The sequence below is a fragment of the Urocampus carinirostris genome, chromosome 3 (assembly GCF_059441175.1).
Source record: "Urocampus carinirostris isolate Australia breed hairy pipefish chromosome 3, RoL_Ucar_1.0, whole genome shotgun sequence".
In the NCBI taxonomy this organism is placed as follows: Eukaryota; Metazoa; Chordata; class Actinopteri; order Syngnathiformes; family Syngnathidae; genus Urocampus; species Urocampus carinirostris.
The window spans coordinates 59089443-59116282 of record NC_142351.1 but is presented as its reverse complement, the minus strand read 5'-3'; the positions used below and the strand labels follow the sequence as shown (position 1 = coordinate 59116282).

General features: G+C 38.6%; 1 protein-coding gene across 4 annotated transcripts; it reads right to left on the bottom strand.

Moving 5' to 3' along the window:
• Positions 1 to 397: 397 nt before the first annotated feature.
• Positions 398 to 25014, bottom strand: znf512b (zinc finger protein 512B). Of its 4 annotated transcripts, none has more exons than XM_088332743.1 (18): positions 24098 to 25014; positions 22271 to 22405; positions 11099 to 11175; positions 10663 to 10791; positions 10348 to 10526; positions 9976 to 10256; positions 9813 to 9884; positions 9591 to 9725; positions 9078 to 9205; positions 8376 to 8468; positions 6232 to 6324; positions 5629 to 5868; positions 5504 to 5560; positions 5249 to 5443; positions 4980 to 5081; positions 4770 to 4832; positions 3984 to 4082; positions 398 to 3248 (listed from the first exon to the last, which is right to left on the bottom strand). In XM_088332743.1, exons 2-18 carry the CDS (start codon positions 22401 to 22403, stop codon positions 2922 to 2924), a joined length of 2403 nt encoding a protein of 800 aa, XP_088188869.1. In that variant the 5' UTR covers positions 22404 to 22405; positions 24098 to 25014; the 3' UTR covers positions 398 to 2921. The 4 variants fall into 4 exon arrangements, with proteins under 4 accessions (XP_088188869.1, XP_088188868.1, XP_088188867.1 ...); XM_088332741.1 differs by having other exon boundaries at positions 400 to 3248; positions 5249 to 5560; positions 24098 to 24258; positions 24670 to 25014; XM_088332742.1 differs by having other exon boundaries at positions 399 to 3248; positions 5249 to 5560; positions 24670 to 25014.
• Positions 25015 to 26840: the final 1826 nt, after the last annotated feature.

The following is a 26840-nucleotide window of genomic DNA, read 5'->3' as shown; positions in this document are numbered from 1 at the left end:
TCTTAAGTAAAAAGTTCGATATGTGCGCACACAAGTCACAGTCCGGAAGAACTTACAAACACAATTACCCTTTACAAAGAGTGAGCTAGTTCTCGCTGATGACTCAGATTTCTATTACTTTTATTAGGTGTTTAATAATGGTTTATACCCCCATTTTTTTCTTTTTCAGTTTTCTCTATAATAGTTTTGTGGTTTTCAGACATTTGTTTCTAATTAAAAAACACACAAGATCGACAAGGTGTGTGGAATATGCCAGATCGAACATAGCGTATATGTATTCAAATACAATATATTAACAAATGCTGTTATACAGTAATTTTATTTGTATTGTTATGTGTGCTTTATTTTGCTTCTAGTCTTATGACACTACCACATTTAGAAAAATTGGTACAATACATTTATCTTTCAAGATACCTTTGATAGAGGCTAATGAACATTTCATGAAATGCATTTGCCCGAAACCTGTTAACAGTTCAGACTGACAAGAAAGATAAATTAGGCCTTCTCTTGTAGATACAACACAGTTTTATTTGATATTTTAATCACATCACTATTGTGGGCTACAACACATTTTCTTAAACTTTCATCCTGTATATTGACTGACCCCCGCAACATTGGCAGATGCCTTTTTTTCTGTTTGAAAAGTAGGTAGTGTACAAAGTCTAGCGCTGTCATCTAAGCGCAAGTGGACAACTCAGACTGAATTTCTGGGACCTAACCTCCGTTTGAGGAAACAACAAAGGGAAGACGCTCAAGTTTGCTATTTACCTAGCTACAAAAGTCACACCACACTCAGTCCAGATCACTAGAAAGGTCAATCAACACTCCTATTTCAAGCCTATTTTAGGGTATAGTGAGTGCACTAAATACATAAACAAACACATATGCATATGCCTTGTTGCTCTGAATTCAATAAGTAAGACTAAATGACAATTTAAAGTATCTGTCAATGTGTATTAAAACAAAACAAAAACCCAATAATTATTATCAGGGTAAATGACCAAAAAAACAGTGTATGCCAACAAATAAGCCTACAATCAATATATGTGGTAAAAAGCACTTCAGAAAAAAACAAAGCCAGATATCGCCATCAAGTTATCAGCAAGCACACAAACTTAGCTAAACATGGTCTATTGCTTCACTTTAAACATGTTGCGGTTGACGCACACAGCGGGTCGATATGTTTTCCGTACCATAGGAAGACGAATAGTAAAGGGCTTCATAAAATAGAAAATAGCCAAGAAAAGCAGTGCTAAACTATCATATTGGAACATCAAAGCTCCGAAAAGAGGATATGAGTAACAAGCCGTTGATTCAAAACACTTGAGAAAAAGCTTTACAGACGTGGGATTTCCGGCTCATTACAAAGTTTCTAGTTTCTTTCTAGTTCACACACACACACACACGCGCACACATGTATAGCGGTAATCTCAATTCCTCTGTGCATCAGTGCTTTCTAAGAAATCTCCACAAGTCAAACCTGGATAGAAGAAGGTGGTCCATCCCAACAAGTGAGAGGGAGACAGACATGCATACCATCTTCACCTGGATTAAAAATGGAGTAACATTGTCACACTATAAAAACATCTTCATGTTTCATTATCCTACATATTATGCAATTTGCCCGAGGTTATATCACGGTTTGATTGAAATGGTTTCCATCAAATAGTAACCGATTTTTAAGGTTGAGGAACAAGTCGCCAAAAGTGCTAAGTTTCTAAAAGATTCTTTCTGGATTTGCTCACTTAATAAAACTATGGACTCAAGTACCGAGTCGCTTTTAAAAGTCAAACTTTCATTGCAGGAGGTGGTATTTATGGCTTTTTGTAGCAAGTTAAAACTTTTTAGTCAAGTCATGCTTGTTTATGGAAGCAAAGAGAGGTCTACATTACACCCAGAATAAAATATTTGTGTTCCTTTGAGAGAGCTACTAGGTTACATTTAAAATACATAGGAGTGCAAAAATCACAAGAGGATACGACAGAGGTTAAAGTGCAATGCAATATCTTTGAAAATCGAAGTGTACTTTCATATATATTATTCTAAGCAAATTGTGATTTGTAACGATAAAACATCATTCTCCTAAATGTCAACTACAAAAGATACAATTTTCATCCTAGTCTTGTTTCTTTGATTCACAATAAAGCAATAGAAAAAAGGCGTTTTTTTTTTTTTTAAACTTTTTCAAAATTTTACTTGATTGTGCTGCAACAGTGCAACGATCTTCATAAGAGTCACGCCTTCAGTCAAATAGCTTTGACAATTTGACATAAGTTAAAATATTTTAAGCTTTCCAACAAAACTGATGGCAGTGTTGACATGTTGCAGATGATAATAATAAACCCCTGTTGGATTTTCTGCTTACTGTAAGCTGTGTAAGTGTTGTTTTTGCACATTCGATCTGTGTTTAGAAAGTAGTGGTTAAAAATAATCAAATCTAAACACTGAAGACCGAAAGTGATACAAAACGTTCTGACCACATGTGATGACATTGTTAAATGTTTAAATGTGACAGCAGTGTTGAGGAGAGTATAAATGCAACTAGATAGAGATAAGGGTGTTGTGTTTATAATATAAACTGTGAATGAAGCCTGAACACACATGACGTTACCATGCTAAGAGAAAATGTGTCCCATAAACTTGAGTCTTTTGGAAAACAGAAATTGCCTCCTATGGTCCAGAGCGACAGGCTTTATGCGGGGAAAATCTCAACATTGGAGAAGTCTTTGATTTCAGTTTTTGAAACTCCAGCTGAGTGTGGGACTTGAAACGGGGGCCTCAAGTGGAAACAAGTAATGGAGCCTTCATATTACGTTTGCGTTCTTAAGAATTGCAGTCGCAAGGTTTTTTTTCAGTGCTGGGCTCAACCACATCAGGAGCAGTCCTCTGAAGGTTCCTTAGGCGACAGAAAAATAGTAGAGCTACTCGGACGACGAGGGCCTTTTTTGTTTATTCTGTTGTGTGGCAGAACCATCAGGCTGCTGGTTTGAGTCTTGATCAGTAAAATCCGTGAAGTCGGGACTTTGTCTGGGAGAATGTGTTGAGTCCGAGGAGGAACTTGAATCAATCGCTGAGTTTTGATCGTCAGTTTGGGGAAGGACAACAACTCTGGGCCGCTCTTTGGGCTTGCGACCCCTCTTTTTCCCAGTAGTGGCGCCATTCCTCGCTTCGTCTTGGATGTCGTCATCCTCCAGGACTTTGTTTTTGCTGCTGGAAATCTCTTCGCCAACTGATGCGCGGAACCAGTTCTGAAGGGAAACAGACATTTTTAGTGCTGGTTACAATTATGAAACCTGTTGTACTTTTAGCAGGTGAGCATTTATTTTAAAGGCTGAGATTCGCCGCACTTTCTGTATCTTGCAACTCAAAAGCTGTGCTCATCTCAATCGCGACTCCTTCCTCAAATTATTGCCTCAACCATTTTACTTATACGTTTCCCCAAAATATGCATAAACTGAAAAAAATTACCCCTTCGGTGATATATGTATTTTACGAATGTTACAACGAAATAGACTAGAACAATACAACTACTGCTTTAGCTGGAAACTGTCTGATACGCTACAATTCACAATAATTCAAATAGTCGTCATATCTGTTCACAATCCTAATTTTTTATGTAAAGCTAATTCAAAGCCATTCTTTCAGAAATGTCTTAAAGCATATAGTTAGATGATTTTCTTGTCAAGGCTAATGTCAGAAATTGATAAAGGATTACAGCCGCTTCAACACCTGAGCTAAAGCTTTAAGTTTTGAAAACACTAATATGATTTTAACGAGACTTGACAACAATGTCAACAACCAAGTTGACTGTCAAAATACGTTTTGGCTTTTTCCCGTCAGCCATTTTTCATATTTTTGTTTTCATTTCAATTATATTGTGTATTGTGCACCCTAGAGTGCACCACACAATTTGAAGAACATGGGTGACTTATATTTGTGCCTTATTGTTGTAAAATTACAGCATGTAAGTGTCTGTGACCCACCTGTGAGTGTGTCTTGCTAATGTGGTACTTGACACCACTCTCTGAATTAAACTCCTTCTGACAGATCAGACACATGTACTTTGCAAGTGCTCCACCTCCCTGCAAAACATCAGCAAAATCAAATAGTAACAAAGTTTGGTGTACATGTTCTTTGGCTGTGTTCTTAGTCAACACAAAGAATTAACCCTGGTTTACGCCAAAACAATGTTGGTTATGAGGAGTGTATTTTGGGGACAACAACATACACATTTGCACAGGAAGCTAGCAACCGTGCTCCAACTTGTTCGTTTTTCTTTAAATGTAACTGAAGTACCACGAACAAACTGTCATCTGGAAAGCTGTCTACTCTGCACTGCTTTCTATAACAATGAAGACTAGTAATGAAGTTCAGACCTTGGGGAAAAGAATGAAGGTTGGCAGCTGCAATGATTGCCTGCTATCATGGGGAAATGATCAGTTTTTAGCTAAAGCAACACTACTTTGGTGTACTTCAGGAAAGCAATGATACACCAGATCAGAGGTCTCAAACAGGGTGATGCCCTGTAAGAGCACCTGGGTAGTGGACTGGTTCTGAAAATATTTCACCAGGGATGGGCCATGGTGATTTTCTTGGAAATTAAAAAAAATAAACACATTTATAGTTGCTTTTGGAAGGAAAGGTTGTATATTAATTACCCGTTTTTTCTAAACCCACCCACACAGTAATGTTACATCAGGTTTGTTAATTTGAATCTTCAGCAAGATAATTGAATGACCGGCACTTGTACATCAGATGGGTGTTCATACCTGGCTGCAGTTGGCAAGGTGGGCTTTTAGTCCAGACACACTGGAATAGACCGCCTCACAGTTCTGATCAAAGCAAAAACAAATACAATATTCAATAGCCCAGCAAGTCCAGCCGCATTATTTTCACAAACCCCTTGCTCGGATTTTTTTAACCATATTAAAAAAAAGGTGTTGGGTGTCCTGTTGCTCTTAAAAGCTGGAGACACGTACTTCATTGATGCAACAGATGAAGCCATTTTCCTTGACTTGTGTCTTCCATGTTTCAAGAAGTTCCCTGCTGAAGTTGGGAAGGCCTGGTCGGGTGTAGTTTAACTGCAAACACACAAAAATGGAAATTAACTGCCCATTAACTAAAGAATAGCGATTACCATCTTTAACAATTTGCTGTATAAATAAAAAATATGCCTGTGCAGTAAGTGTTATACGACTTGATAGTTTTATGTCTGGTGGACAAAATACATCTGCTCTGTCTTTCGTACCCTCTTGCTGTCCGGCACCAGGTCGTCCTTAATACGTCTCTTAGTGCCCCAGTCTTTGGCGAGCTCATCTTCTGCTATCTCCTGCAGGTGGAAGACGGCCACCTGAGCTGAGCGACGCCTCACTCTGCCACTTGGTGTCCGTTCAAAATCCTCTGCAAGGCTTTCATCATGTGCTGCCTTTTCCTTGATTCGGTTCTTCACAGGACTGCTAATGTCTATGAATGTGTCTTTTTCTCTGGTCGATTGTAATCTTACCGGCCATTCGGGTTGGCTTGGCTCTTTCCTACTACTTGATAACTTCTCAAATGTGACCTGTGGGAACATATCAACGCAATAAACTACAAAAAAATTATAACTTTTTTTCACACTTTCTTTATTACCCTCTCTTTTCCAGTGTTGTTGTTGGTGTCAGTTCGATTGTCTTTGATGTTGGAGGTAGATGTCGTAGTAGAAGTGATAGTTGGGGAGTGCTCAGTGCGTACATGGTAGTCCCTGCCAGCCTTGGAACGATACGTTTTTCCACAATGCTGACACACAAACATGGTTGTCTCAACATCTCGTCCGCAACGCTTCTGGTGGTACTGGTAGCCCATTAAACTGGAGAAGTGAGCTGTACAGCCCTGCACATTAACAAGGAAAAGTGATGATGAAAAATATTATTTGGGGGTCTTCATTTTGAATATTAAAACAAGTTCTTCCCTTTCTTTTGAGCATTGACCGAAATTAACAATTAGGAATTTGATTTATTTTTGGTCAACATCAACTACAAAGGTGGTTAATGAGCAAAGCTCTGTCCTTTCGGCATTATAGAAATTAATTAATAGGTAATATTAATGTAATTTCGCTCAACAACAACTACAAAATAAATAAAGTGTAATGATAAGTACAAACATGGATTAAAAACATACATAGCAAATTTGATAGCAAAGTAAAATGTGGAAATGGGAGGCACTGCAAGGAAAGAAAAAAAGTCAATTATATACCTCACTAGGACATTTGATCCGACCCATCTGTTTGAGTATTCGACGAAGTCGTTCTCTTTCCTCATGCTCGTCATCAATGTGGGCATCATTCCACTGAAAGGGGGGAAAAAGGGTTTTAAAAAAAGTCACGTGTTCAAAGCAATCATCAAAAAATAAAACTTTTCCCCCCGCCCACAGTTTTACCACCTACAAAACCTGAGTACTGCTTACTGGCGCAAGCCTTGGCCGAAACCAAGTAAACAGATGGCAGAGCTTCCAAAAAAGAAAGACGCACGACTAACTAGACTAGGGAGTATCAACTTACTGGGGAAATCCCAGAGATGAGACTTTGTGTGCATTTTATGTTAACACATGTAAAAGACAGAGGCACAAAACAAGCTGCTGTACTGCTGACAAGGTAAACATTTCAGTAAATAGACTGAGCTTTTAACTCTATGTAAGAGTTGGATGGATGACCTCCCACTTCATAAACTCTTCCAATAGTGGGGTCGAAAATCAGTAGGTAAGAAAATAAAATTACTCATGGCATCATGTCATAAAGATGTTTTATGAGTAATGCCTAGTATATGACAATATTACAATTTTTTTTAGCTTTAAGCTTTTGAAGAATAACAACCCATGGGGTCATTTTTGACCCCTCGTATGCATCCAAAGGTTAAACAGCGCATTGGAAACCGGGTATGTGATAGAATATCAAGGTAGAACTCTAGAGGCAAATCCTGTGCTTCTGCTACTTGCTGTGCTGTCACAAACATCACCGATGCCCTTAAGGTGAACAAAATGTTGACTAAAACAAATCACATTGCTTTAAGGTATGATTTTCACCATGATTTATTATTTTAGGCCATACATTTTCTAGTATTTCATTTCTGGCCTGCCCTCTCATAATCGTAGTTTGATTGTGCAGAATTTATCAAAGGACACTTTGATAAGGCACTCCATAAAACACAAAAAGCCACAGCCAACATTTTTATAGATAAAAATAGGATCAACACATTTATAAAAACTTGGACACAATATTGTATGCACCACAACCAAAATATGAAAAACAACACAGCTTTTTTTTTTCAAACCAGCATTCTAAATTTAATTACATGACCAGTAATATAATAATGTATAGAATTTCATGTTTTTACAGTGCTGTTTACAGTGATAATAAAAAAATTGAACTTCAAAAATGTCATCAAACCAAAGCGGACATTTATTTTTCCTGTTAATTTTAATAGTTATTTTCAAGATCCAGTAGTTTTCCTTTTTTGTAATAGCCAAGTCAAATCAATTGAAGCGGGAAAATAAATAATATTCTACAAGTATTGTAAAGCTTATTTTCTGGGCATTTTAGGACAAACTATCTCTTTAAACAATATTTCCTCCTCTTTTGCTTACCAAACTGCAGCAACAATACACAAAACTGAAAAAATACAAAATAAAAAAATAAAAATAAAACTATGCATGCAATATGTGAGGCACATAGTTAATGATAATTACCCTCCTTCAAAATCTATATTGCTTGTACCTAAGTGGTGACATGTTTCATTGAGTAGATTATAAATGAGTGAATATTGCATTGTTATGCTCCTTTGCAAAGAAAGAGCAGCCAAAACAAAAACAAAAAAATCCTGCAAAATGCTGCAAGGTTTGCAGTCTGTCCCTTCATGCAACATTCATGCTACTTTCTGAAACTGATTTGAATTATTTAGCAAAGCCCAGAGGTTTAATGCAGGAGCGCTCTGATAGTATCTTTAAGAAGCTCTCAGCTGTCAGCTTTTAGACAGCTGCAGAAATAGAGAGCGCTTGAGGGACGTCTGTTCACTAATAAAACCTGAGATAAAACCTTGTGTATAGCTCCATTGTGACTAATTAAAATGCTCCATACAAATATTGTTCAGTGTAACTGATGGGATTGCAAAAGCCTCCATGAATGCTTCATCTGGGTACAGGACCAAACACAGTGAAAACTGACACTAGTTTACGTGTGTGCTGAATTTCTATACATAGTGTGGGTCAGACATCTTTCAATGTTGCTTGGTAATGCCCTGCCTACATCTTTGGAGAGACAACAGTTTAGTATATCTCAACACTACACTCCAGTGGTGTTGAGGGGAATTAGGTAAACTTTTTTGTGTGGATGGGTGTCTGTATACCTTAGAGTTGTGTTCAGCCATGGTGTGGTAGTTGAGTCCTGCCTTGGATTTGAACTGCTTGTGGCACTGTTGGCACCTTAGGGCCTCTTGGAGCTGCATTCAAGGAGAGGTCAAATTAAAAGTACAAATAACAGCATACAGTACAGTAATAGACAATCTTCCATCCATGCATTTTCTGTACTGCCTATCCTTGTAGGGTCGCGGGGGTAATGGAGTCATTACCCCAGCTACCTTTGGGAAGTGGGCTGGGGACGCCCTGAACTGATTGCCAGCCAGTCGCAGGGCAAATAAAGAATAATTGAAGCACTATTTGTAATTTGTTAGTGACTATAAATTCAGTTTAAACTGTCAACATACGCATACAGTACATATGCACAAACTATCACAAAATACGCAAACTTATGAGTAAAAATATTCTAGCCTTTGTTGACAAGAATTGCGAGTTTAATGTCAACTTTTAAACTGTTGCACAATCCCCTATTGTATATTTTAATCTGAAATGTATCCCTAAAAATAGTATTTTAATATATGTGTTAAATACAACCTCATGGATTTCAACAAATCAACTTTATCTAAATGCTTAAGTGGTCAGGCGGACATGGTTTAGTCCTCCAATGTATGGCAAGGCGACCTTAGTTAGAGAACCAGTGGTATAGCATTGCAAATTCAACAACAAATACCAATTTCCTCCTTTGCTCTGACCTTCTGACAAATCTCCATATGCTTCTTCAAGCCGTGGATTGTTTTTCGGGTAACAATGGAGCAGGTGGGGCACACCACTTCGCCTCGATCTGAAATTGCTTTCTGCCACTGAGTGTCCGAAACTGTACCTAAAATGAAACAAGATGATATATTCTGATATAAATACTCATGAAAAGAATGACCAATTCAATATTTGCACTATGACTATTAGTTGCTTTTAGATAACATTTTCATCACCTCCTCAGGAATACTTTTTTAAAAACCCACACCAGATTGTATTTTAGAGTTTTCTAATGAATGAAAATCTGATGAGTAAAGAAAAAGTGCTTTGCCACCTCCTACTGGTAGGAATCAATATCATATTTTTGTCGTCAAGAAATTGGCGTGAAACTTTTTAACAGTGGCTTTTTATTATTTGACGTTTTGTATTAACATTATGAATTACATTTGAAGGCTCTACTTTAAGAAAGAAGAGCATTTAAATCAGTTTTCCAAGCAGATGAAGCTGCTTACCTGAACTCGTGCTGGCAGTGTGTTTAGTGAAGGACTGGTTTGAAGTTGGTCTTCTGTAAGGCTCCTTCTTGTAGCCACTTCCCTCTGGTCTCTTCATGCGGCCTACCTTCATCTTCTCCTCTACTTTTGTCATACCTGTAGCACGCATATATGCATAAGTTTGGAAGATGGCTGTAGTCTGTACGAATCTGGAACACAGGAAAGAAACATTTTTGTTAAGACCTTTTAATCCAAACGTTCCTGAAATGGAAGGTTGCTCTCCAGTGAACTTTTTGGGAGTTTTCTGCTTTCGTCCTGTGTCAAGAAAGCACACAAGGAACAACAAAAAGAGGTCAGAAATTTACAATCAAGGCATGCAGTGCGTAGGGTAAAATTCTGATCTTACTGTGTTTCATTCGTTCTGGATCTTCATCAGGATAAGATGGCGGTAGACTACCACATTCGCTTTCACTTCCCCCTGCATCGGAGGATGTGCATTGGGACTGCAACTGCTCAAACTGAGTCTGAGATGACAGCGCCTGGTGACTCTGCAGCAGGGGCGGCTGGCTGTGCGGTTTTCTCTCGCTCCTTTGGTGGTTTAACTCTCCGTTGTGTGAGGGGTTCGACACTTCTAATGTCTTTTTCACTTTGAAGAACACAGGCGATGGTGGGTCGTTATCAGGCGACCTGAATTCGCAAACCAAGCATTGACAGGCAACAATGTAAGCGAAGTAGCGGTAATAAAATTATATACTATGTAAAGCAAAAGATTGCTTACCGTTTTACGGTGTTTGACTTGACAGGGGTCTTCTGATACTTATTCAGCTGTTCATTCTTTGAGTCTAAACTAACCTTGTCTGAGTGGTTCCAAAGCATGTGCTTTTGCAGGCGCACTTTCGTTGAAAACGCTGAATCACAATATAGACAGACATGACTCTGCTTTTCTGCTACTATATTCTAAGTAGGAAAAAACAGACATGATGACGGTGGGTTTAGAGAAAAAAAAACTTGGAATAGTTTGTGTTTACACAAATGTGAGTTGACTGTGAAGAACACTGTACATCAGATATCAGAAAAGCAGGGACAGCCTTACCCCCTGGCAGCGTTGATAGTGGTACTTGACGCCATAGATGCTGGGAAACTCTAACCAGCAGCCTGAACAAGGACATTTAACTCTGGCGTGGCGCTTAAACTCTTCCTTCCACTGTATTATCAAATTGGCCTGATCAGTAAGGGAGAAAAAAAAGAAGTCAATGGATACAAGGTTTCTTTTTTCCTCAAGCTGAGGTTTTGAGTTTTTCTTTGCTCGTATGTTGGTGTAAGATCAGGTAATGTTGTAATTGCTATCCTGTGCAGTCCTTTGACACATTTTTGTGATTAAGGGCTATATAAATAAATGTGACTTGACTTGACAATACGTTTGGATGGCATTTCGTATTGTGGAAATTAATTTAAGTGAGCCAGTTAACTGTAGGAAACCAATTAAAGCCAGCTTCAAACACCCACACGGGTTAAAAAGGGCTACTCACAGGGATGCTTCTCAGTTCTTCATCTGCTTTTGGACGACCTTTTTGCTTCCCTTCTGCTGCTTCATCGCACACGGGCACTGGCGAAATACAACAAATAAAATAACCTGCCTGATTGCTGCGTAAAAAAGTGACTCATTCAGGACATTAAATGACAGAAGTTGTCAGTGGAATAAGAATAATAATTACATTTAGTTATACTAACGTATGCTTTAATTCTAGCTTTACTATGGTTGTTATCCAATTTTCTTTTAATACTTTAAATATGTGTATATATCTAGATACATTTGTCAGATGATCTAAACCCCTGAATAAAACATAGATATTTGTTTTAAACGCAAACACAAATATGCTGGGCTTTAAGCTGCACTTAGATTTTGAAAGCCAATACTGTAAAATGAGCTATGAATCGCCAGTGCCGTTGTAAACCTTTGACACTGAAGCAAAGAGAAAAATGACTACTTCAGCGTGATCCTCTCCCCAATTCCCAAAACCACTGTTTCTCATAGTCTTCATCTTGCCTGCCTTTCAACCAATAATTTCTACCCAACTGACTATCAAAGTGCAATACCGGTACTCTTTTTTGTTGCCATTATGTCTAAAAAAAATCAGCCTTGTTCTCTATTTTGCATAAAGGCACGGATAAAGGCTGCTGTAGACAGCACGGTATTTTTTTGGGAGGGGATCTGGTGCTGAGGGGAAATTAAAAGAGATGTGCAGGCTTAGGAATTTCAAAGAAAAATCTATAAAGCCAATGAAATCAATGCTGGGGCTGCAAAGCCATTTCACCCGCACAACCAAAATGTGAAAATGAATGCAAACCACCTAATCTAACTTGCCAAAGCACTAACATTAATATACTTCAGTTATATAAGAAAAAATAAATCAACATTAGATATGTAGATAATGTCATAAGTAAACTTAAATGGGTAAAACTAAATGGGTTAAAAAAATGTATACCATAAAAATGGGGAACTTATTTCAAAGCGGATAAGGCAAAATACAAGTTGTAATATGCCTTCAAAAGATGTCATGTCACAACATACAAATCACATGCAGCCTCAAAATGGTTCAGAGCACTCAGCGTACCTACTAGGATTATTAAAATCGAATGAGGATTTTTGCAATCAACAAATTGATTGGTTTTCTGCCGGGAAAAGGCTTATTTTAGCAGAACTACCCCCAAACAAACCCATCCATCCATCCATTATCTGTACAGCTTATCCTCAGTAGGGTTTCGGGGGTGCTGGAGCCCATCCCAGCCATCTTCGGGCAGTGGGCAGGGGACACCCTGAACTGGTTGCCAGCCAGTCCAGCCGCAGGGCACACAGGGACAGACAATTCGCTCGCTCATTCACACATAGGGACAATTTGGACTGGCCAATTAACCTGACATGCATGTTTTTTGGAATGTGGGAACAAACCAGAGTGCCCGGAGGAAACCCACGCAAGCACGGGAAGAACATGCAAACTCTGCACAGGAAGGTTGGTAGCTGGATTTGAACCCATGACCTCAGAACTGTGCCGCACACGCGCTAACCACCGCGCTGCCCCCAAACAAACCCACTTTGCCTTAAAAATATCTCTAAATAAAAAAAAAAAACCAACATTTTTTAAGAGCAGACACCCTCTTTTGAAACACCATTCATTTTATGGATCAAATGATCAACTCTGGTATAACTAGAAGTTTTACAACAAAGTCACCTATCCTAAGAACTAGCTTAGAGAAAGTCTAAGTTGTGGTACAGATCTAATAAAGTACAGGGGTGGCCAACCATTTTGAAAGGGCACTCGGTTTAACTGGAATAACAACTTGTGTCATTACTATGTTGGTACCATGTTATTACCGGGTTAATTACAGGAAGTTGGGTTGTGTAGACTCAAACACTAAAAACATAATTTTACTTAAAAATTGCAATGACCCATCATCAGCGAACTTTTTTCAGAACACATTAGCTTACTTTTAGGGGCCACCATGATGCTCGCAAGCACCGGGTTGGAGACCCCTGCTTTCAGCCTTTGGACTCCTGCAAATGTTTTACCTAATTCCAAAACTGTGCATCTTTGAAACTTCCATTGGCAAAGCGACAAATGTAGGACGTACTAATGCCCACAACAGCTTTAACGTGTTTGTATACAAAAATAGAAGAAGAAACAATTGAGAAATAGGATATTGCTTGACATAAAAATTCCAAAGTATTAAAAGTAAAGAAGTATGTGTGTGTATATTATCATATTGTAAGAGCAGGCAGTTTTGTTTTGTTGTTTGTTTGTCTTGTCTTTGTTTTGCAACAGAGCAAATTTCTTTTGGCTGTTTGAGTGGCAGCCACAGAGTGATACTACTGTTGCACTGAGCAGAAATGTCTTCCCTGTATGCAATTAAATTCCGGCCTAAGAAAACAAATGTCTTCATAAATTAAGATTTTGATTACAGCTATTCACTCCTGGGGAAGTTATATTCTCTTTTAATCAGCATGGCTTTTAGCATAACCAAAAACATTTTGAAGTGAATTAGTTACAATTAAACTAGTGGGTGCATTAAAACAACATGGAATTAAACACAGTTACAGCACATAGTCCAAATAAAATATACAACAGTCAACACAAAGTCGTCCGCCTGGTTGCTGTTGCAAGTCTGAGGAGCACAGTCTGCCTTTGTACCAGCTGAGAGAAAGCAAGCCTGTGTCACATCCACACCTTGGCTCAAGTACAGAAAACAGCTGCTCATTTCATGTCAGGGAACGACTCGCTCCCAGCTGTCTGCATATTGGTGTAAATGTTCGGCTGTGTAAACCAAACTAGAGAAAAGGAGAGCTAGGACAAGAACTGTCGGAAAGGATTAATCCGCGACGTGTTTTCTTCTGAGCCCTGTAACAGCACAATACCAGCACTTTATTAATAATTGCTCACGTGATTTATATTTATTAATATTAGTGTGTTGTGGTTTTATAACAATCAGTCTTTTTTGTGTCAGACATTACAACTGCACATGAATTGCACTTTGTTCACACAAAAGCCCTACAATTAAGGAATTCACAGCAGGATGCTATTATGGTCCATTATGAAATGAAGACATCCACTATTAGAATGTCTTCCAAATGTTGGATGTTAAATATTCGATTTAAAAGGAGGGATTGTGTAAACAGGTATTAGTATGTTAATGGCAAGCAATAGACTGATTTTTGGTTCGCTATGAGGTCATTCTATCCTTTGCACCAAACTGGATGTTTGATTGTAATTGTGACATAGTGTGCTTTGTTGGGGCTCATCATCCCTAGAAAAAATCTGATCAGTAGTCTTCTCAAGTCCGTTTGCATTGTTGCCGCCAGCATAGAAGGCAAACAAACTCAATGTCTTACCATCGACATTCAAAGCGATGCATTGCAATACATTATCTTTTGTTCAAAGGCTGGTCAAGTTATTGGTCTAATACACCATATATCAAATACAATAAGATGCACTTATGGTGATGATTTAAAATAAAATGCCTTCATTGTCATTCCACAAAGTGTCAATGAAAGTCAAAGCTGTCCCATATACACATAGTATTTAAAGTGACATAGAATTTTAAAAGTAGCATATGATTTAAAAGTATTCATATTACCAATATATATATATATATATATATATATATATATATATATATATATATATACACACAGCGCGGCCCTACTGAGGATACGCGGTGCAGATAATGGATGAATGGATAATTATATATATATATATATATATATATATATATATATATATATATATATATAAACACACACATATATACATACATACATTTACACAACACAAGACTATACTATATAATTACCAAGTGAAAATAAAACCTACTGATATAGCAGCGATCAATGGTTATTTACAGTGCAAATAAAGATTACATGATACGACCAATAGGTGCAGTTTAGTTTAGTGCAAATTTTAATTTAGTATTGTAACAGCTTTGGGTAGGAATCTGTCTCTGAGTCTATTCGTTTTGGCTCTAATGGATCGGTATTACCTTCCAGAGCAGGGGTCGGGAACCTTTTTGACTCAAAGAGCCATAAAAGCAAAAAATATTAATTTTATTTTGGGAAAGAGCCACACCTTATATTATGAGACAAATTTACTAAATTGCTAAACCGGCGCCCCAGACAAAAGCTTAGTCTTCAGCACATTTATTTTTGATGATTTGATAAAAATTATGAAAAGAGAATAATGCCAGAGCCCGAGTCCCAAAATCAACAAACAGACCACTTTAAACTTGTCTCTTTCTTGCAATTACTCAAGATCGGTTAAACTCCTTTTGACCTTTTTTTTCATACATATTGGTTTCAAAACCAGATGCAAGCATTTATTTTGTAAAAACGTCACAACATTCTGAGAATAGGGAGCCTTATGTGCTTACCTTTGGCGAGAGATGGGAGGGAATGCTTGTACTTTTTGCATAGCTCCACCCATCCCTCCCACTCACCCAATCAAATGACTAAGTTCTCTTCCGGTGTTTTGGCGTATTTACAGTTCTGTGGATTCATCATAAAGTATCTGAACACTGAACACAGATTATATAGTGAACTTTTAAATAAAGGATTCTTTAGCGTTGTACAGCCAAAAAGAGTTTTTTTCCCCCTCTTTTTGTGTGACACTTTGACTGTAAATCGTAGTGAAAAACGTGCCCTATATATACTGCTAAGTGTTCTACCTTAATTTAGCTTTGGTTTGGCTTTACGTGTACCTGAATAGGATAGACAGCTCAGGTTTTGAACAATATGGAGAAATTTTGCATGCAATCAAATTGGTCTCTGAGCCACAGATACTCATAGAAAGAGCCATATATGGCTCGCGAGCCATAGGTTCCCGACCCCTGTTCCAGAGGGTAGCGGGCTGAAAAAATGTTACTGTTCCAAGATATTTCTTGTCCCATTTTTTGCTAAAGTCTACTGGCTGGATTTTATGAAAGTTTTTCTACATTTAATGATGCAATCAAAAAAGACATGTCCATACACTTTTCTGCATGTTCAATTTACAGTGGAACCTCGGTTCTCGACCATAATCTGTTCCAGAACCCTGTTCGAAAACCGATTTGGTCGATCACGAAAATCGTTTTTGCCATCAAAAGTAATGTAAAATCATTTTAATCCGTTCCAACACCCTGAACGCTTACAATGAACGTAAACATGAAGCTAACCCAGGCTAATCGTACGTTTGCGTTAGCATAATCTTCCGTACGAAAGATTACGCTAACATGAACATGTACAACTAAAAAAATCAGGTCGTTTACACGTCATTTAGCACCAGGGTCTCCACAAAAATTGGTGAGAGGTTAAAGGATAAAGAAAAGAATTATGAATAGTTTGTGGTGCTCAGCAGAAGCAATGTTGTATGTATAGCAAGATCGGAAACTCGCACACCTTCTTCATATTTTGCTATTATTTCTTTCTTAAATGCAATAGTTGTACGCACTACCCTTCTATTTTTCACCTGTAGCAACTTTGCTGCTTGCACCGACCTTCTTGAGAGGCATAATTAGGGGCTAAAACACTCCACCGATATCTAAAGCGAAAGCAAAAAGAAGTGCGCGCGCACGTCATAACAGTTCTTCACGAGGGGTGGGGGCAATCTACACCCGTACGCCGCTCAGCATCGCCCCTACCGTACCGGCGTTGGAACTCCGATTTTTTGAACGAAAAGCGAAGCAAGAATTCCTCAAAATTTTTGGTCGAGAACCGATTTGTTCGAACTGAGAGGCGTTCGAAAACCGAGGTTCCACTGTAATATAATGTGGTGATTATTAGCAACAAATGTATGGGGACAACTTTTGTAATCCCATTCATGAGAAATAAAAACTCCAAAGAAGTTTACAAAACAGAAATATTTAATAATAAATGGTAACTTAAGTTAAAGTGGTCCAGTTAAGCCCTAATTAATTTACTATATAACATTTAAAAGCAACATTTTATTGACAGATTGTTAGACATTTGTTTCTGAATGTGAATTTGTTGTTGGAAATAGCTAAACACGTGACATTTAAACATAAAAAAGTACGTTTTATAAGAGAGCAAAGCACCATGGCACATGGAGCTGCGTGATGCTCTCATATAACCCCTGAGTTCTCCCTATTGTGCTCCCCATGGTCACATCAGTAACATAAAGCAGATTTGTTTTCCTCTGCACATACTTACACAGAGGCCGTTGTCTATATCTTCCCAGTCTGATTGAGAGACGCATATAAATGGCACTAGCACAATGAAACTTTGCATCATAGTTCTTTCTGGAGAAGAGTAACTTTAAGGTGAAAGAATACTAGCAAAACTTTGTTTAAAGAAGTCTAAGGAACCACAAAGACAAAATCTTACAACCTATGCCCGAAAAATTATATTATACCCAATATGACTGAAACTGAGTGAAGGACTATGGAATACGGATACCAAATAAATTGCCTTGCCTGCGATGCCAAAATATCCAGTAACCATGACAAAAAATATGGATGGCGGAATGACCAAAATGGAGAAATGGGTGGATAAAGACATTAAAAGAATTACTGGCTAGAAATGGGTCTAATCCGTGTTGTTTTATTTCATTCATTCCCAGCTTTGTTTGCTCTTAACTATAAGCTCTTGTGATAAATTAAAAGCTTTTGTGAAGGGAACATTAGTTTGTTAGCGCACCTGTGGCTCGGTTTATAGTGCATGTAACGTGTGACGCATGGTTGAAATAAAAGCGCCTGGGTTTCAGATTTCTGCCTCTTACTGCTGTAATTCACAGTGCCTCAATGGTCTCTCCAGATTGGCAATGATCCTAAGAGCCTTCCACATCAGCTGGACACTCTACCAGGCTGCTGTATCTTTTGCCAGATGCTCATTTGAGCCGGAGCCAACAAAGACGTTTAGTCAGGAGCTTGCGAGTTATTGTGCCTATTCAGAATATGGTTAATATAATCTGGGGCAAAGAGACAGATGTGAACTAGGAAAGATTGAAAATGGATACTCCATTTTAAAATATAAATGCAGTTAGAGACAAGCCAGGTCAGACTCATTTACAAGGTTGCAACAAAAATAACTTATACCATCCATTCTTTACTAAGATAAAAAAATAGTTACATTGTTTCAATGCAGTTGTGGGATAGTAATTACAAATAATTATTGGATTACGCTTCACCGGGCAATGGTTGAGTAATTGTCGAAAATTGCAAATAATAACACTGGTAATGTCAGGATTATTCTGTTGGTGATTCCTGTTTGCATCATTGTCACCATTTGCCAATCGTGTTACCTGTTCTTTGAAACACAACATTTTGTGTTGATTTGCTTTCTGTAATTTAGTAGATTTTCATAAAAGGGAAGTGTTCAAGGGAAGACTTTTGAGAACAGGCTGGGTATTTGTACATCTTGAGGGTTTGCTTTTGTTATTCTTCAAAGCTCAAAATTCATTATGGTCTTCTTTCCTTATTTCGAGTGTCTGTTAAACTATAAACGTGTCAAGTGGTCCTTCGAGCAGGTAGTTTGTCGATGTCGAGGCAAATTTTGGCCAAGGATCAAATCAGGACAACAAATAAATGAGGAGCCAAGATAAATAAAATTATTAAGGTTTGCCAATGATATACTATACCTTATGTCTCTTTGTTTGATGAGGAACACTTCTCTGACAAACTTCCACCAAATATTTTTATTTTTATGTATTTTGTTGGTAATGTTCATAAACAAATATTAATTTCACCACAGTTTAACTATTCTTATTTTTTAAATGAGTCAAATCCCTCAGTTATCCTCACGGGGCTTGCACAGGTGCTGGTGCCCATTTCAGCTGATTTCGGGCAGTGAGCAAGGGAAGCCCTGGACTGGTTGCCAGAAAATCGCGGGACGTCCTTAAAATAGTTTCCTTTAATTGTAATATTTTGGTGGCACGGTAGATGAGTGGTTAGCGCATGTGCGGCACAGTTCTTAAGTCATAGGTTCAAATTTAGCTACCAGCCTTCCCGTGTGGAGTTTGCATTTTCTGCCCGTGCCTGCGTGGGTTTCTTCTGGGCACTCCGGTTTCCTCCCCCATTCGAAAACAAGTATTGCGGGTTAATTAGCCGGTCTAAATTGTCCCTAGGTGTGTATGAGCAAGTGAGTAGTCTGTCTCTGTGTGCCCTACAATTAGCTGACAACCAGTTCAGAGTGTCCCCTGCCTACTGCTCACAAATAGCTGCGATGGGCTCCAGTGCCCCCGCGACCCAACTAAGGATAAGCGGTGCAGGTAATGGATGGATGGAATATCTTGATTTTTAGCACGATTGTGTTCGAGGTTTGTAGGTCCGATGCTCATGGAAGGTAACAAAGATGACTATGAAACGGATGCGATTTAAAACGTGCTATGTCAGCAGATGGCACGTGGACTATGTCCTGCAGTCAGTCAGGTTGACTGCAGCTGAAAAATATGCACACACACTCAAAAAAAGGCCCACAGATATTCACGGCAGCTTTTTTATAATGCGAAATAAATAAATACATAGTAGGAGCACCTTGCAACATGACTGAACACCTTTTCATGACAGCTGGGATTGTTTAAAAACTCGTACTGCAATTTGCAAGTATTGAAACTAGTAATTGTTCAATAATCGTTAGAGATTAGGTAAAAAAAAAAAAAGCTATGTGTTCTTATAACCACATAAAAATGTGGTTTGTGACAACTTCGTCACAAATTGCTAAAAAATATAAATGAGCACCCACACCACAAAAACAAACATTCTCACATGTATCTTAATCCATTGCGGGTGGCCTATTAACCTAAAAAATGGAAGTCATCATGTGCAGTAATATTATTTCTGCACATGTATGGAGGAGTGAGGGGGGATAGAAAAGGGATCTCTGGTCTTTAAAAGACAATTTTGGAGCGGCCAAAACAACTGGGTCATGACATCAGCCCCAGTTTTCTAAGTCTACGTCATGACGCTATTGAAAAAGGGATGTCAAAGATAGAACGTTTGACTACACCCACAATTAATGGTACTCATAATATTTTCTTTATCAAATGCTCCATCTAAATCCAGATGACTTGTAGATAACCTTGTTTGGAAAGCATACAATAATTTTACCAGACAAAATGTATCTGTGTTGACCATCACACATTTAAAACAACCTATTATCTGAGTTGGCAGTGCAAGGAGAAGTGAACATCCACAATGCCTTAAATATATAGTGTCTGTGGGCATATTTTAACAATTCTAATATGCACTTTGACATTATAGAATAATTCAGCTGAGTTAAAAAATATTTAATGACTACAAATATTTAAAAGTTGTCATTTGCATTGCACTCGACCTATGCACTCAAATATTCAAGATGTCATTTTTCTCAACTGTTAACCTGGTGTAGAATGTGCTACCCATCAGTCACAATTAAAATAAAGCCATTGTAAATCCCACATTGATTTATTATTTGGAATGTCTAACTTGTGTAAGTAAGGTTGGAAAAAGAAAACTGCGCCGAACTGCAAGGTACACGTGATCAGAAGCAGTCAATCACTACTAGTCAGACATGAATTAACAGATGACATTTTACAACAACAAAATCAATAAACTTTGAAGCAACACATTTGAAGATTCTTTCTGTAAAAAAAAAAAATCACACTCAGTCAATCATCAGTTATAACTTGCGCTCTAATAACACTAAGCGTTTTTAACGGAGTTATAATGTGGTGGGCTGTGCATTTACCAAGTAAGCCTTCGGTAGCGCTATGTCTGAATCAATACAAAATTTGATAACTATTGTATGGCTATAAAACCTTTACTGCAGCTACAACATATAAAAAGGCATGTATTATAACCCTTATAAAATGCAATATTATTTAGGAAGATAATTACATTTTACTCACCAAAAATCTTTCTGAATTGTACAAAAAAAACATGCTCCCTTCTTTAAGAAGATTCCTATTAGTTGCAGTACAGATTATCTATGTGTTTCAGTTCCATCAAGAAGTTTTTTTCTATCACCATCAAAGCTAATGCTGAAAGTCGAGCCTGTCCTGTAGTGCTCCACATAGTTTCCTTGTTTTTGTATTCAGCGCTTTCATTGTGTCCATTAAACAAAAGTTCTGTGTGGCCAAAAAATGACAAAGTCAATTAATCTTTAAAATATTACTGTGTGTTTTACTTCCTTTTTGTTATTGAGCTACGTTTCCCTACGCACTTGCTGGCAAGCTGCAAGTCCACTCTGGTTTCCCCAAATGTTTTGGAGAGCACCGTTGCTTGAAAATGTCAAGCAGTGCTTTGGTGTCTTGTTGTAGCCTTGGTTAGACAACAAGTCTTACAAGTTTCTGGTGTTGCTCTAACACCATGTAGATCTGGGGCAAATAACTAGCACTCCCAGCAATGTAATTTAAAGTGTTCCTTGGAGCCCATGAGCTAGGGGTACCGCTCATAGTTCCTGGGCTGAAAGTGGCGGATAAAACCTTTTCCTGGTTGCGAAAGGCTTGTTAGCTTCCGGGTTGTCCGGCCTTTCTTAATGATGTTCAGTTTTTCAACAAAACCTTGTCTTAAAAATGGTTTTGACCGTAAATATGATACGAAATCCTTTTATTTTATTCCTTCAGCCAATGTGGGTAGACAAAAACACTATTAAATCAACTCAACAACATATTTGCTTGATCACCTCGTAATTTTCAAGTTTAACATCAGGTTGTGCAGTACCGCCCAATAGCCAATCAGTTTGTAAAAATGCTGACATTACCCTACACCTGCTAGAAGGCCGTGGTGTCGCCAAGTTGAAATCCGATTGGTTAAAGCAGCAGCTTTATGAACACTTATTTCATGTTAAAAGGCCTGCGGAACTGATTGTGCCGGCCTCAGAGTACAGTTCTGACCCTGGCAACAAGTGAAATCAGAGATATGATTGGTTAAATGCTTGAATATAATTGCACACATCTGGAAGCAACGCAAGCATAGAAAGGGAATGGAAATTAGTTGGCAGACAATTTGGAATTAATCAATAAGTATTAATGGACAAGATATAATTAACATTTCATGATTCAGATATGTTTAAGGACAGCAGAGAAGGCCTTGCAGGCCCTGAATGCCTCACCGCCGTCTAAATTGAAATCCCACCTTGTATCACTCCATTAAAAATGAACAGACCAAGACCAAGTTCCTTCAACTTGAAATAATTGACATAATCTCCTCAGTCTAATAAAAACCTAGAGCTTTTCACTTACTGTGTATGTTGTTGTTTTCTGAACAAGGCACATTTCGAACGGGCTCCTGGGGATTCCCGTGCTTGGAGGTCCGGCCCCTTGACAGCCTGGACGCCGGCAACTTCCCTAGTCGAGTGCCTCTAGAGGTTTCCATGCCTACGTTATTCACAGGGGAGGGCAGACACAGGAAGTGTCAATAACATTAATGGTACTTCTATTCACGTCTACAGCAGTAATAGCATTTGATGATACTGTCATCACACACACAATACTGTAAATCAAAGTGTGCTGGAATGAAGGTTATCTGACTGGAGTAACATACATCATCTATAGTGGTAATAAGGCTATGACCTCCCATGCTTGATTTTAAAATCAATACTCTCGCGACTCCACTATCTCCTTGTTCTTGCATTAGATAAAGGGTAAAATGACCATGGAGCCGTAGGTGACAGGCTTCAATGCTCCTCTTGACAGTCAACTGAGGGTTTCGATAAACTCCCACCAATTTTGTTTTGTTGTATCCTTTAGGATGTCGCCCGGGTTTGATTTTATCTGCACATTGCAATCATTCATAGAAATTAATTTTTAACAACAAGCTCTGGCTACTGAACCCTCATTTACCATGGACATGGGGGTAGAGGCTGAAAACCGCTAATTATGCTAAGTGGGGCTGATAGTGATCTTGCATACTTTCTCCAGCACACATTCCTGTCAGTCCCATAATAATTTACAGCAGCATGAAAAGGTTCACTTGGGGAGGCCACTTGATGTCAGTTGTTCATTTGGTCTAATCTCAACTGCAATTGGAGCTATTATCACTAGGGTTGTTGTTAATAGTAACAAGTGGAAAAGATTGCATTGACAAGAAAGCAAATCAACTCTGTTCACTATTTCAACACACACATACACACACACACACAGACCCTTGTTTAACAGTGCCCTCCAACAAATTTGAAAAAGAAAGACAATTTCAAAAAAAAAATCTTGGTGAGGGAGAATTGAGGAATAAAAACCATCAATGTTCGTTTTATAATCCAATCATACTGAATCATAATTTAATGTAAATGTGAACATAATTGTGAAACCCCCCTGCTTCAGTAACATTAAAAAAACTCCGGTGCAGAGCCGGCCCAACGCATAAGCGAGCTAAGCGGCTGCTTAGGGCCCGGCAACCACTAGGGACCCCGAAGAGTGGTTAACTGTTTGCTTAGGGCCCAATGAAGGCTTGGGCCTGTCCTGCTCCGGTATGAAAATATATATTTAAATATATCTGTGATGTACATATGTGTTTTTTAAATAGTGTGTGTGCATTTATTAAGACAGGATTTTTAGATCTTAAGTAAATTGTGAACACTTTTGTGTTTTAGACATATCACTCCTCATATAGATGTTGGGTATACATAACAGCATAGCTTACATTTACAGCTGACAGAAATTCTTCCTATTAGAATACATACTAATGCCAGCTACCGTTGACCACGAAGGAAGAAGAAATGCTAAGGCAAAGGCAAGCCGCAAGAGAGCAGAGTTGGTATCATTTTTAAGCAGACTTGTTGAGAAACATGGTGACAATTTCAAGCATTTACAAGCACTTTACCCAAAATTTAGGCTATTTTCAAACCTTGAAAACACAACATTAAAATTCAATAATTTTCAAGATATTCAAGAACCCATACCCTGTAAATACAACTCTCCCACTCAAACCCACTCACAGTTTACTGACAAAGTGGAAGTAAGTATTTTAGTCGTGTACACGGTAATCTGCCATGTTCATCCTACTCACAAAAAAGCCAAGTGACACTTTGGTCACTTTTTTTCCACAAGCTGCAGGCAGCAAGCCGCACCTACCTGAAGTGTTGGCCGCTCGCCCGTCACAGCTAACGTCCGATCAGCCCCGGGTCAAATGGGCCCCTCGTGCGAACCGGGGGGGCTCCACACACATGCACCGTATTGGGCGCTTCTCTCTCCGCGTTTTCTCACATCACAATCCCACCTGCTGTGCTCACAAGCTTAGTGATGGGGAAGAAATATCGTCGTAATTAAAAAAGAGGAAAAAAATATCAAGTAGGGTGTCGGTTCAAAAAGAATCCAAGACTTTGTCCTTTGAGGCATTAATGTGTATAAGGCGCTCCTAGCTTGTCATCAAACGCTCCAAAAATAGCCAAGAAAGAACTGTAAATCCTTAAGGGGAAATATTGAAATATCGGACGGTTTATACGGGCACTGAAGCAAAATGGCGACTTTATAACGAAGGAGGAGAAGGGAAAAAAATCCTCGCGCTGGTTTGAGGCTGAGGGGAGCCACCGGATGACGAAATGTGGCGTAAATTCGACGGCCGCCGAGAGAGTCAAGCGACGCGAGGTGAAAAGAAATGAAGAGCGAGGCCGAAGCTTTCTCGCGTTTTCGCGGCCGCTCCTTACCTCGCTCGGGATGACTTCTCCCCTTTTCACGCGTTTAGCTTAGCAACTCGCCACCTTTGACAGCGGCAACCGCACTCGAGGCAACTTGACGTCCGCGTTGCCGGAGTTGCCCTCGTCATGATTTCCGTCACGGAGGATTCGTAGAGTGGAGCCAAACCGAGCTTTTCAGTCAGCGGGGCGGGGGTATCGCGGGGGAAAGTTGCCGCTTTGCTGTGATCGAACCACCGGTCAAGGCGCTTCGATGTTTAACGACCGAGGCTTTTAATCGTTCACAACCATTTCTAACATCGTTTTAACATGAAATAATGAATGTAACATTCTCCCCCCACGATCTTCTGATGACAGTTAAACAGACTGCCTTTTAACATCGTGGCGAGGTTTTAGCCAATCACAGGCTTCCTTATAAACCGAGAAATCGAAAATAAGCCTTAGCAACGTAATTGACGCAATGTTATACCAGTATTTTCGGAGAGAGATCAGACAGATATTTAAATAATTACCTGTCAACCTCAGTCCATTGCTCCCCTTATTGATGATTGCAATTCCCTTTATCAAGCCGTAATAAACCTTACAAACACAACGCGGCACCTCTTTACTTCCAGCTAAACAAAGAGAGGATAATTTTTGTAAACACCTTTATCATCAAATAAACAGCACAAATAATTATTTCACCAACGTTTAGTTAATTCTCCATTATGCAGTAAAATTAGTGTTGCTTGTCATACGTAACAGTGAAGGATTTCGCAGGTTTCATCCTCATCAGCAATTTACGATGACTTTGTGGTCTGCTACCAAAGACTGACATGATCCAGAATAGAGCCAAAATGAGCTCGTTCTCACAAAAATGAAATTTTTTTCCGTACAAAAACTTGCACGGCGTACACAATTTCAAACTATAAAACAAAACTCAAAAGGCAGGGAAACGTATGGTATGTGATTGACAGAGGAAGACAGCAATATATAAACTACCATGGGAAAAAAGTTGTCCCACCTTAAAGCCCTAGTGCATGGGTCAGAAACCTTTTTGACACAAAGAGCCATAAAAGCAAAACGTGTTTTAAAAATAAATTGAAAGTGCGACATCATATATTTTCAGACAAAATTGAAAAAAACTGACAAACACGCTCTCTAGACAAAAGCTAATTCTTCAGCACATTTTATTTCACTGTGTGTAAATTTGATGATTTAATCAAATGTATGAAACGATAATGACAAATCCTGTGTCCCAAATCAATGTGAATATGCCATTTACAATTTGTCTTCCACCTTTAGCTAAGAGTATTGAGGCAATTTTATTTCCATGAAATTTGTCCTTAATAACGGTTTCAAAACAATGTGCATGCAAAGTTCTTTTGTAAAAATGTCACAAATTACTGCAAACGATAAGCATATCGTCATATTCACTTTCGGTGTAGACTGCACTGAGCGAAAGAGAGAGAGAGAGAGAGAGAGAGAGAGAGAAAGAGAGAGAGAGAGAAAGAGAAAGAGAGCGAGAGAGAGAGAGAGAGAGAGAAAGAGAGAGAGAGAAGTGCCTTGTGCCGTGTGCAGGGATCCGCCCACTGGTACTGCTCACCCAATCAAAGTCGTTTGCCAGCGTTTTTATTTATCAGTTTAAATGTTTTTTTTATCGAACTTCTGCATGAAGTCTCTTCGGCTGTATATGGACCAAAATCGGGATGAAATCACTTGACCTTGGAACGCCACAGAGAGATGTGCAATAGTTACCATACATTTTATTTCGGAGCCATATGTACTCATGAAAAGAGCCATATATGGCTCCCGAGCCATAGGTTCCCTATCCCTGTCAACACCCAGGGCTCCATGCCCTTACAAACTGTCGTATTTTCCCCTACAACATACAAAATAATCTTACACCATATATATATTTTTTCAAACGTGTTTATTTATGTAGTTCAACATGTTATATTGTACATGTGTTTCATTATATCATATATACTGTTAATTAACATTTTGTTGTGAGATACTGAGTTGCTCAACATGAATGAGGTTTATTATAAAAAAAAAAGTTCAAAAATTAAGTAGCTTGGAGGTTCACTGGAGGAGGAAAAAATACATGCAAATATATTTAAGTACCGTAGAATAATACATTTTCTTATTGAAATTATGAATTCATTAGGGGTAACCACAAACCTGTCTTTTTTCATGTTCTC